Source organism: Drosophila montana, unplaced genomic scaffold (assembly GCF_035044405.1).
Source record: "Drosophila montana isolate Dmon_TW-CO22-7 unplaced genomic scaffold, ASM3504440v1 contig_3833_1, whole genome shotgun sequence".
Taxonomy (NCBI): domain Eukaryota; kingdom Metazoa; phylum Arthropoda; class Insecta; order Diptera; family Drosophilidae; genus Drosophila; species Drosophila montana.
Window position 1 is genome coordinate 1,170,852 of NW_026998704.1, and position 12,684 is coordinate 1,183,535.

The 12,684-nt window shown below is 39.0% G+C and overlaps 1 protein-coding gene across 1 annotated transcript; it reads left to right on the forward strand.

Moving 5' to 3' along the window:
- The first annotated feature begins 1,964 nt into the window (after nucleotides 1-1,964).
- Nucleotides 1,965-6,640, forward strand: Inos (Inositol-3-phosphate synthase). Its single transcript, XM_064695818.1, has 5 exons — nucleotides 1,965-2,290; nucleotides 4,731-5,429; nucleotides 5,494-5,736; nucleotides 5,796-6,263; nucleotides 6,323-6,640. The coding sequence occupies exons 1-5, from the start codon at nucleotides 2,162-2,164 to the stop codon at nucleotides 6,476-6,478; spliced, it is 1,695 nt and encodes a 564-aa protein (XP_064551888.1). The 5' UTR covers nucleotides 1,965-2,161; the 3' UTR covers nucleotides 6,479-6,640.
- Nucleotides 6,641-12,684: the final 6,044 nt, after the last annotated feature.

Below are 12,684 nucleotides of genomic sequence, written 5' to 3' on the forward strand. Positions count from 1 at the left end.
CTGGAGCTAGCCAATACGCAATTATGCAATTTCCAGAAGAATCCCATGCCTCGCTTCAGGGCCCAACCCGTTTACAATATTGATAAACAAATTGTAATTTGAGCGCAGCTTGCATTCAATTGACTGCAACACAGTGGAAAGTTCCAGTAAGCCACAACAACTGAGCATCTAGAAAATTCTTCGAGCTAAATTTTATAATAACAAATTTCTTGTACATATGTACGCAGTACAATAAGATTTGAAACCTTGAAAGCAACCAAATCATAACAAAAAAATTTGCGTGCAAATTTTCCACAACTTAGCATGGCCTCTGATTGAAATTGAGATACAAGCATGAGTCTGGCCCATGCCCAGCCCATCGTCATGGACGGAGAGCTTCTCCGCTCTCGAGCTGGAAGAAGCGTCACGGAAATAAGATAATTAGATGTTCACTTGTTGTCCGATTTGTGGTTGTTTTGATACATAGTTGCGCGTCTGAGCAGCTCTGCCCTTTTCGAGCGTTAACAGGTCTATGCCAAATATTATAGATTGTTTTTCCCTTATTGGAAGTCGGTCAATATGTATTGTATTGTCATATTATATGATTGACTTTGTTATGTGACAATTAAACTCTCAGATCTAAACAAATTCTAATGCTTATAATGATTCGCTCTGTGATATGAACCATGATTTCCAACTTGATCTTGACTATGAACCGAATCACATTTGTTTTTAAAAATTTGTAAATAAATAAGGGAAATAGCATTTAAAAATACATTTTTCAAAATTGTTGAGGTAGACCCAGCCCCAACGCGTTTTGGGTTGAGCATTTATTTATTTTTAAATAATATTTAGGAATAGTTTGTATGAAAATATGTTCGTTTGCAATTTTTTACCCAAAATAAATGAATGCCTGGATTATATCACAAAAATATATAGGACAAACCAAGGTTAGAACCAATAGAATAACCTTAACTAATGGATGTAGAATGTCAGGTTCAGGAAATAACCTAAAATCAGTGAATTGGTTCGAATTGTAAGCCGAACCACCGAAAACTTTGTTAATTTTGATTGGGCTTGCATCTTTTTAAGCCCCGAACAAATTGAAAATGGGTACAAATTTTAAATGTGGTTCACATTTTTCAATTTTTCCAATTTACCCATAATTTACCTATTTTCAGTAAGTTCGTAAAAAATGGTATTTAAAGCATAACTTTGAGATTATAATAGCTACATACAGCAAAACTTGATATGTGGCTTTTCATATAGTTTATATAGAGTTAGAATTCATATCTATATTGCTTTTTAGATACTTTTCGCTAAAAATAATCAAATTGTTCAAGCTATACCTCTATAAGGGTGCCATATTTAAGTTATTAAAAGTCTATAACCATAGGACTATAAACACCACAGTTATTCAGGAACGCATTTCACGTAATGCGGAGCCTTTTCCTTGGCCCCGCAAGCGTCGTGCGCGCTTGTGAGCCTGTGTATGTGCGTTTTCGTGTACGTATAGTTACATATGTATGTATATGTATATATACATATGTATATATTGTTGTGACAGCAGCTCCGTCATGGTCAAGGTATCCTCTAGTCGATCACCCTCGACGAGAGCAGCCATGTATTTTGTAGCATTAATTAGCCAAAGCTTTGCACACCCTAATGCGGCTATCTAAAGCGACCAACACTTGCTCGTTTCAACTGAGACTTACACACACACATACAAACACAAACACATAAAACACACATATTACGGCACACACATACACATAGAACACACACATTACGGTTCACATACAATTGCATTCGCCCTCTGCAGGCTCTCTTTGGCTTGTGCCTCTCTGTGGGCGATGAAGCCGGCAAATTGCGGTTCTCTTGTCAGAATTAAGAGTCAATAGAGAAACAAAAAAAAAAAAATAAAAAAAAACCGCGCCGCTGCGGTAAATAAAAGCGGGCCGCATCTCCCTCTTTTGCTCATTAAGCAGCGAACTCTTGCCTTGACCAGACCTAAACTCAGACCTTTGACCAGAACTCGCGTCCGCAACAGCAAAAAGTGTGCAGCATATTTCTTGTAACAAAACAAACCACACGCTAAATTATAAACAAAAGTGTGAACGATAGCAAGTAACAAGTGCGAAATAAACGAATAAACATTCCACAAAAACTACGCGTATCGAAAATGAAGCCAACCAAAAATTCAACACTGGAAGTCATCTCGCCCAAGGTACACGTGGACGATAAATATATTGAGACGGACTACGAATACCAAACGTCGCATGTGAATCGCACTGCCTCGGGCACACTGCAGGTGAGTTGCCGGCCTGGACACACCTCCATTCCGCAAAGAAAGACCTGTTATTGATTTAAGCCAAAGCGAACTCTTCCAAAAATAGAATGCAACAGTTGCATAAGCATAAGAACTTAAAGAGCTTAAGGGAAATATTGACTAGCTGAGAAGGATGAGGCGGGACTGTGGCAATATATGTAATTGGAAAAGAGTTGAATGAAACTAAATTTTCAAAAGTTTTTTGTTGCTCACGTTCACAAAGAAAAGTAAAGAGTATATTGCCTCTGTTCGTATGACAAAAGATTTCGGCACTATTGAGGTTAGAGGCTTCAAGCTTTCAATATATCATCAAGTTTTCCTGATCAGTATCAAATACCGAGTCGATATAGCCCTGTCCTTTTGCTAGGGGCAGTTCCCATATCAGATCGGATCGGCCCAAAATGAAGTTCAACTTGTCCTTTAAAGATATCTTGACTAACCTTAGCAGTTATTGAGTTTGAAGATATTATAAAGCTGGCGAAGCAAAGATCGGTTAATCGGAGCAATCAGAAATAAAGCTCTTGTATAAAACTATTTCTCAGCTTTATGCCTAAGGGGCGAGTTTGATCTTCAACAAGTCAATACAATTATTTTAGAAGAGTATGCGGAAAAAGTAAAATTGTATTGCCCAGACGCAGATGTTCTCGAATTCTCTCCGGCTGTGGGATACATATGGAAACACTTGCATTAATTAAATTGAGCGCCTGCTATCCCGGAAAACTTTCCATTGATTCAGCTGTCCGTCTGTTTTACGCTTATAAATATAATGAACAAATATGGTATTGTTAACGAATGATAATGGGCCAATGTTGACATGGATGGACACAGGCAAACAAATCGTACAGTCTGAAATTTGTGTGGGTGCTAGACTGAATTTATTGATTCTCGCACATTTTCTAAAACAGCTGATAGAGCAAAGTCGAATGTTGATAACTGCCCATTCCCATTCCCAGTCGCAGTCCCATTCCCAGTCCCACTGCCCTCCGGCAGTGCGCAGGCGCCGTACACACTTGAGTGTTAAATGAAATAAAGTCCAAGTATTATCGTGTTTGGATTGTGGACTTGATTTGATATGTTACCTTATCGGCTAAGTATATAAATACACAAACCGGGCTCGAAAGAAAACAAAGTTTTGTTTAACTTTGGTCGAACGCCTTCTCCGGCGACACGCTGGGTCCGAGCGCGACCAGGAACAGATACTTGCTGCACTCTTCTTGCCCAAGGTCAATGTTATGGGCGGGAGTGCAGCAGATACGGCCAAGAGCGGTTAATGGTTGGCTCTCTGCTCAGAGCAAGAACAAGAGCTTTGTGCTCTTACAAGACCGAACTCTAAGAGTGAATCAATCCATTTAGCACATAAAATCAATCTATCAATATTAATTTTTATACCCTTTTCTCATGGGAAAAGAGGGTATACTGTTTTGGGCAAAAATATGTAACAGGCAGAAAAAAACATCTCCGGATCTTATGACGAGCTATATGAAATCATCGATAAGTAAACCGAGCTTATCATATTAATTTCGATATTGTCTCTAATTCATATCGATAAATTAATTTCAATAACATCGATAAGTTTCGTTACAGTTATAGGCCTTTGATATGTACATCATAAATAGGGCTTGAAAATTTCCTCAAAATCGGGGTTTCTACACAAAGTAAAGAGTATCTCTTAGTCGGGCACACTCGACTAGAGCACTCTTACCTGTTTTTCTCACTATACTGCTACTTTTTCCTTTCTGTGGCTCGAAAGAGGCTCCATCGTAGTTCTGTGTTAATTTGTTTCCAGTGTGATGAAATTCTCAAATGTGTCTATTAATAAGCCGGCCGGCAAATGCACAACAACAAGTGTGTTGTGTGTGGCACAACACGTTTATAAATAATTTATACGACTTATTCGATTATCGTTATACATTATACATACATACATATTTATAAACACTTGGCTGCTAACGAGCACACGTCGGCAGCTCTGCCAAGAATCAGGTGCAAAGTGTAGTCAAAAAATAAAAAAAAACAAACCGACAAATCAATACTCTTTCCGATCCGCTGGCGGGTAAAACAAGTCGTAGTTAGAACATTTTTAGTGATATATTACTAGTATTCTATAATATGCACCATTTTTTGTATCTGATACATACAAACCATATTTACTTACCATATAATATAGTTGTTTATTTGTTTAGCTTTACTTGCACAACAAGTTTTCTTATAGAGCATACAGCTTGGGTTAGTCATTAAGTGAAGTTAATAGAAATCACGCGTTCGCCAAAGTTGATTAGCAATTTTACGTTGCCCTAATCAAGCCACGTCTGGCTTATTGGCCCGATAAGGTTGCTGGCCAGAAGATATGCTATTTTGGATTAGTTCTTGGTATAGGCCAGGAATTAATTACTGATATCATCGTGCCACTTGTTACTTGCAGGTGCACCCGAAGACAACGGCGATAAAAATCCGGACAGCTCGTCATGTGCCCAAGCTGGGTGTCATGCTGGTCGGCTGGGGCGGCAACAACGGCTCGACGCTGACGGCCGCCTTGGAGGCGAACCGCCAGCAGATGCAATGGCGCCGCAAGGAAGGCATGCAGCGGGCCAATTGGTATGGTTCCATCACCCAGGCTTCAACGATCTACATTGGCTCGGACGAGACCGGCAAGGATGTGTTTTTGCCCATGAAGGAGCTGTTGCCAATGGTCGAGCCAGCCGATATTATTTTGGATGGCTGGGACATAAGTGGCCATAACTTGGGCGATGCGATGCGACGTGCCGAGGTATTGGATGTGGCCCTGCAGGATCAGCTATATGATTATCTTTCGGGCATGAAGCCGCGACCATCCATCTACGATCCAGATTTTATTGCTGCCAATCAGTTAGATCGTGCTGATAATCTCATCAAGGGCACCAGGCTGGAGCAGTACGAGCAGGTGCGTCGAGACATACGGGACTTCAAGAAGCGTAGCGGCGTCGATACCGTCGTTATCCTCTGGACGGCAAATACGGAACGCTTCAGCATTGTGCAACCGGGTCTGAATACCACCAGTCAGGAGCTGCAGGCATCTCTTAAGGCCAACAAGTCGGAAATCTCGCCGTCAACCATCTTCGCCATGGCCAGCATAGCCGAAGGCGTAAGTAGCTATTACCTCTGTGTTCATGTTAAGCTTAACTAACTCGAATTCTGATCTCTCGTAGTGCACGTACATTAACGGATCGCCACAGAACACATTTGTGCCCGGTCTGCTGGAGCTGGCCGAGGAGAAGCAGGTCTTCATTGCCGGCGATGATTTTAAATCGGGCCAGACAAAGATTAAGTCCGTTTTGGTTGACTTTTTGGTGGGAGCCGGCATTAAGCCAGTCTCCATTGTCAGCTACAACCATCTGGGCAACAACGATGGCAAGAATCTCTCTGCTCCTAAGCAGTTCCGCTCCAAGGAGGTTTGTTTTAGGTCTACCTGGCTACAGAATGGCTAATTTATTCCTAATCACCTTTATAGATATCCAAGAGCAATGTGGTTGACGACATGGTCGCCTCTAACAGCGTGCTTTATAAGCCCAACGAACATCCCGATCATGTGGTGGTCATCAAGTATGTACCCTATGTGGGCGACAGCAAGCGAGCCATGGACGAGTACACCTCCGAGATCATGATGGGCGGCCACAACACTTTGGTTATACACAATACGTGCGAGGATTCCCTTCTGGCCACACCACTTATACTGGATTTGGTCATTCTGGCTGAGCTTAGTGCGCGCATTCAATTACGCAGCGCTGAGAAAGAGAAGGCCCCTTGGGTGCCCTTTAAGCCGGTGCTGTCGTTGCTCAGCTATCTTACCAAGGCGCCTTTGGTGCCCAGCGGATCACAGGTGGTCAACTCGCTCTTCAGCCAGCGTGCTGCCATTGAGAACATCTTGCGCGGTTGCATTGGGCTGCCGCCCATATCGCATCTGTCTTTGGAGCAACGGGTACGCAATATTGTAATGTTTATAGGCTTTGTCGCTAATCTGGGCTTTTTTCATTGCAGTTTGACTTTGCCAGCATTACAAATGAGCCACCACTTAAGAAGGCCAAGATTCTAGGTCATCCCTGCGGTGTGGAGTCCAATAGCAAGCTGCATGCCCATGGGCTCAGCAATGTCACCAAGCTGGCCGCCAATGGAAACGGTTATGGCGGACTATAAGCCGCAGGCATCTGTCTGCCGGGTGCTGCTAATATAATACATATATATCAGCATATGAATGTATATATTAATATATATACGCGTAAACATGTGTACTTGCTAAATTACAAACTAGTTGTAAGCTATAAATATCAAATAAACTTCAAAACACCTAAAACGCAAGCTTTACAGTTTAATTATCGAAACAGTTTGAAAGACATTGGTAAAATTTAAATATATCAAATGAGCTTTGGATGCAATTGTTCGTTTGTGCATAATCCAGCCCCTAATCTTACACCCTGGGTCATGATCACAAAGCTTTCGGTTGAAAAATCAAGTACAGAGTTTTTCAATTCCCGACAAATCAACCATATAGTTATTTATCTCCCATAAAAACAAACGGTCAACAATAAATGATGATAATGATAATTTATAGAAATCGGCCGTGCATCTGCTATATGCCTTTAAGAGTATTCAATCTTTGCCATTTTGGTAGTCAACTTTTGACCCTCGCGGAGTGCCTCGTCTCGACCATATTGCGCTTATTCGTAGAACTAATTTTAGAGACAAACGGAATTGCACGGGTCATAATTGACGTAGTCGACGATGTCTAGGATGCCGCAGTTTGGAGATTTTCAAATATTATACATTTTTGATAAATACTTAAATACTTTGGTTATATTCTGTTATATCCTGTATTCATTGAACACGGGTATTAAGAGTATATTGGTTTTGTTAACAGACAGAGCATCGGAAAAGCGACACCCTACGGTATTTATATTCGCAGTTCGCAATATCAGGAAAGTCGTTAGATATTTTTCAAACTTGTAGGTTGGTTCTTCCATCACTCGCTCACGATCAGACTTTAAATTATCGATAGTTTCCCTCAGCATCGATAACAGCCATAGATTATAAGAGCTGGAGAAATTGATACGATATACGATACGATGTACGATTTCAACAAAAAAAACAAAAAGATTGAAAAAAAAAAAAATGAAATTTGTGAAAAAAAACAGGCAGACGAACAAAAATCAAAAATTTCATTGCATACCCAAACGGAGCGTGCGTTGGAGCAGCGGGTGGAGCAGCTACCAGTACCAGGCCCAGTAGGTAGGCAGACGAGTTAAAATTTTACTGAACGATTTCACTGCATACCCACAAGGCGCAGCTGTGTAAATGGCCGTTTCTGGCAAAATAATAAAAGCAAATGTGACGCAGGGCAGTGTTCTTGGTCTGCTGCTCTTTTCCTTGTATACTTCAGATATACCCAGCCCCACCTCTCAACATATGGAAGCTCCCTCTAAGGCTATTGCGACATATGCTGATGACATCGCAGTCATTTATAATTCCAAAAGTCGCGTAGAAGCTAGTAATGGACTACAGGGATATCTTGATAATCTCGCAGCTTGGTGCAAACGGTAGAATTTGAACAATAAACCCATGTTTCAAAAGGCTGATGCATACCCCTCCAATCCAGCTAGAGGGAGTTACCCTGGAGCAGCCGTCACAAGCCAAGTATCTCGGCATCACCTTGGACAAGCGCCTTACCTTTGGACAACACCTCAAAGCGACGGTAAAAAAATGTCGTCACAGATTGCAACAACTGCGGTGTTTCAACAATAAAAGAAGCAACTTGCCGCTTAGATGCAAAAGAGCTGTATACGTGCACTGTATTTTGCCAATATGGCTTTATGGAGTATAGATTTGGGGGATTGCAGCCAAATCCAATTATAAACGTATACAGGTATTGCAGAATCGGGTACTCCGATAGATAACCAACTGTCCCTGGTACGTACGCGGCTCCACGCTCCATAAAGACCTCAAACTGCATACAGTCGAGGAACAGATTGGAAGGCACACAAGCAGATAGAGCGAAAGATTGCTGAAAAAAAAAAAAAAATGAATAATAAAAGCAATGGAGTCAAAGAGCCCGTACGGAGATATCTTAATATCTCAAACATTCCAATCAATTTAATATTTCAAATAAAATGGAAGATGATCCGCGTGTCTTTTTGGATAACAACGCTGAATATGTTAACCAGAAGTTTTCTTTTAACATTCAACTTTAAATATATGCAAACAACAGAAAATATTAGCTTTGCTGGTTGTTTTCGATCAATCTGCAGGGTATCTTATGATCGACTCTTATTAAATTGATTTTCAGTTTTGGAATATTTCGCGCTCATTTGGCAAAACAAAATCATGTTATTTTCAAATGCCGAACAATGAATAAATAGCCCGATAGTTATTTTAATTCGATTTCTTGATAAACAGATGTATGAAAAAATAATCAGATTTTGCTTATAATTTCCCGTCTATTAAATAGATTGGTTTTCTTCTACTTATATTAAAAACATTTTGAAACAAAAAAACATGTACCCTTTGGGTGTAGACTATCAGATTCCCTAGTAGTATTATGACATTTATATGATAGTGTAAATATTATTAATTAACCATCCCATTACAAAGAACATTCATTATGCTGAGATCTAAAAAAAATGGTCCGTGCTGGCGCTGCGTTTTTTCAAGTGCATGTTCAATTTCGTGACGGAGCGCGCCCATCTCCAGCCAGGAAAAACTCTTATACTAAATACAAATACTCTTATACAAATGCACATGCATGCAGCTCACTTAACAGCTGACCGATACCTCGCGTTTCTTCCAGTTCCCGACCTACGATCGTCGCTTATCAGTTTCAGAAATGGTTGGGCGCTCGAGCTTTCAATTGATTTTCAAATTTCAGTCTATTTTCGTGAGTTTGGCATTTCAGTTGCATTATCACAGTGCAAACAAAATGAAATAGCTTGTGCTCTTTGTGTAAGCCTAATAATGCTGGTCATGGGTACAAGGTGCACGTTTGGGAAAATAAGGCCAGATAATATATTTCTAATAAATTCAACTTTTGTTAGTCTTATAAGCCAAACCAGAAAGGTAGCTTAACAGTGGGATCATTACAGTAATTGAAAAAAAAACAACAAAATAGCGAGAAAGTAAGAATAGAAAGAATTTCCCTTTTTCAGATATGTGAGAATATTGAAGCACTTGAGTGCTCAGTTTGATGAAAATATTCTGGAAAACAGAATATATTGCCATATAAGAGGCTACTATTCGCGACCGCGAACTTTCCTATAGTAGCTATATGATATAGTGGTCCGATCTGACCGGTTTCAACATATTTACTGCCTTCAACAGAAAGACACATCTATGCAAAGTTTAAAATTCAACTTTGTTCACTTAAGCTCTTAAAACCTAAGTAGTTTGCTCAAAAAAATAGAATTTCGATATCGATTTTGATCGATTGTTTGGAAACGGGGCAAGCTATCGATTCTGGGAAACAAGCTCGTACTGCGCGGGCACTAGGAGAACCTACATTAGATATTTAAAGACTCTAGCTCTTATAGGTTCTGAGATAGACGGACGGACGGACGGGAAGACAGGCGCACATGGCTAGATCGAATCGGCCAAGAATATACACCTGATCTTTTTTACACGGTAGATTAGTTATAGAAAAAAACCGTGTAAAAAAAAAGACATTGATCGTATGGAAAAATAGGTGATTGGATCCTTATCTCTGAAACCTATTAAAATTAGTGAGAAACCAGGATTCTTTAAGAACAAGAAATTATGTTTATTTTATTAAATCACATATATAATGTGTATTTACACAAGCATAGTTATTAAAGAAAAAATAGGTATGCCCTCTAAGCTTAAAAGTAATGTTAATTAAAATTATGACAATTGCTTCTATCCACAAAAAGGGAATTCCCCTAAATTTGTGGTATAAATATATTAAGCAAAAATTAAACTTGCCAAAAAATTAAACCCAAAAGATTTTGAATCGTGCTAAATGGTTACAAATCGTGTAAACAATTATTAAAATTTTTTATTTTCAAACCGTGTAAAAACAGAATCAGGTGTATATACTTTATGGGTTCGGAGATGTTTTCTTCAGCCTGTTACATAGATTTGCAAAAAACATTATACCCTTTTTAAACATTTTATATGGATTCAAGATATAAAAAAGGATTATTTAATTTATATATATATATATATATATGGATTCGACCTAAAAAATTAAAAAAGGATCAAGATCAAGTCAGTTAGTACAATAAACTAAAGATATACATAGACCAGAAGAAATTACCCAGCGCCGCCCGGGTGAAATAAATAATCTATAAACTATAGAAGCATAGAAAATGTTAGTCTTTCCACAAATAATGAAATCCTTTTTCAAATAAAGCACAAGAAAATGTTGAAATGTTTTTAAACATTTTATATGGATTCAAGATATAAAAAGGATTATTTAATTTATATATATATATGGATTCGACCTAAAAAATTAAAAATGATCAAGATCAAGTCAGTTAGTACAATAAACTAAAGATATACATAGACCAGAAGAAATTACCCGGCACCGCCCGGGTGAAATAAATAATCTATAAACTATAGAAGCATAGAAAATGTTAGTCTTTCCACAAATAATGAAATCCTTTTTCAAATAAAGCACAAGAAAATGTTGAATTAAAAACAGTTTAGCAGTTAAAAATTATGAAACAAAAATTTTCACTCGCAAACTAACAAAGAAAAGAGTATTTGCCTGTTTAATTTTTTTTGTATTGTGTTGGTTCAATGTGCGTTGTTATCAGGTTCTTTCGATAATCTGGTTGCGAAGTCTAATCAGAGATTCCAAAATAACTAATTTGGTGTGTACCAATGCAATATGAATGAATCAGCCAATTTATTGGGGGCTTTTGTTGTGGTCTCTCATCAGCTAATGGAACATTACTCATGCGAAGGAATTTCTGCGCCCGATCAGTCATTTCATTTGATTGATAAGTTTATCACATTGCCGGCATAATTAGTGTCTCCCTGGGCCATCTACTTATCATTTACAAGCTCAGACACTCCAACGACAACAACAAGCTCTTTTAACCCGGCTACAATTAATTAAACCTGGCCCCATGGCAATCGAACAAATTTGAAGGCGCCTAATTGAATGCTCTCAAGCATTTAAGTACGGACTCGGTTCGATATGAACGGATACGGGCTGTTATAAGGCGTATATACATATATTATACTTAAGGCCTGTACCGACATATGTTGTATGTAATTAATGGTCCTTCGACCTGGACTTACGATTCGCAGCAAATGTGGGCGTGACAGTGGGCGTAGCTCTGGCTACGAAAAGGCTTGGCGTGTCAATGTCAAATAGTCCGACTGACAGCTCCCGAGAGTGTGTGTGTGTGTGTGTGAGTCGATGTGTGTGGGAGCGCATAAATTTCGTACAACACTCAAAGGTGTGTCCCTGGTCCTGGCTTTGCCGGATTTGCTATAATTTAAAAGCGTTGGAAACTAACACGGTTCAGATATTTGCCTCGCGTGCAAAAATGTCAAAGGACACATGGATATATGATTGGGAATCGGTGTTCACACACGTGTCGCCCCTTGCCCCTCGCCCCCGCCCCCCTGGCCTTGAAGGGTTATTTAGCCAATGGCCATCACGTGCCTTGCCCAGGCAAAATTGTGTTTTTTGTTGTTAACCAGAGATCAGCATTGAAATCAAATACCTTGTAATAATAATAAAATAATTGTAAAGTCTATAGCAGGCATATAGGAGGCAACTCCTACTCCTACTACAGTAGAAGTCCCTCTCAGCCAGAGTGTAAGAGATTACTAAGATTAAGATTAATAAGTTTGCGGTTTCTTGGCGATTTGCTGAAAATGCATATTTAATATTTAAATATATATAATTTATTTAATATTGTCAGCTGTGTGTCGAACATATGTAAATAATATTAATTTGTAAAAATAAAAGTTCACTAATACACTAACTTTTATACATAGACTAAGCTACGAGGTATCTCCAAGTCGAGCTCTTGCCACTAGAGCACAGTTACTTGCTTCAGCGGTCTTTTTGTGGTTTGCCAACACTGAAACTTAAGATCTCTTGAATGTCGGATGCCGTAGAAGTGAGTCCATCGACATGGTGACCCATTGCCAATTCAGTTTCATTTTCATATGCTATTAATGCCAAATACCGCATAACTTCATTAACTCGTCCATAAAACTGATTTGCCTGATCCAAGAAAACCAAAATCGTTTATCGGTTATCAAAATTATTGAATTTCTGCTCTGGTTGTCCGAAATATTATCAAAACCAAAAATGAACGCAACTTAAAACGTTGTCAAAATAAGCATAAAATCAATAGATAAGCATATTGATATTG

Coding starts and splice junctions, on each gene's coding strand:
- Inos (XM_064695818.1), top strand. CDS start 2,162: ATGAAGCCAACCAAAAATTCAACACTGGAAGTCATCTCGCCCAAGGTA. Junction 2,291..4,730: donor CTGCCTCGGGCACACTGCAG/GTGAGTTGCCGG, acceptor TGTTACTTGCAG/GTGCACCCGAAGACAACGGC. Junction 5,430..5,493: donor TGGCCAGCATAGCCGAAGGC/GTAAGTAGCTAT, acceptor GATCTCTCGTAG/TGCACGTACATTAACGGATC.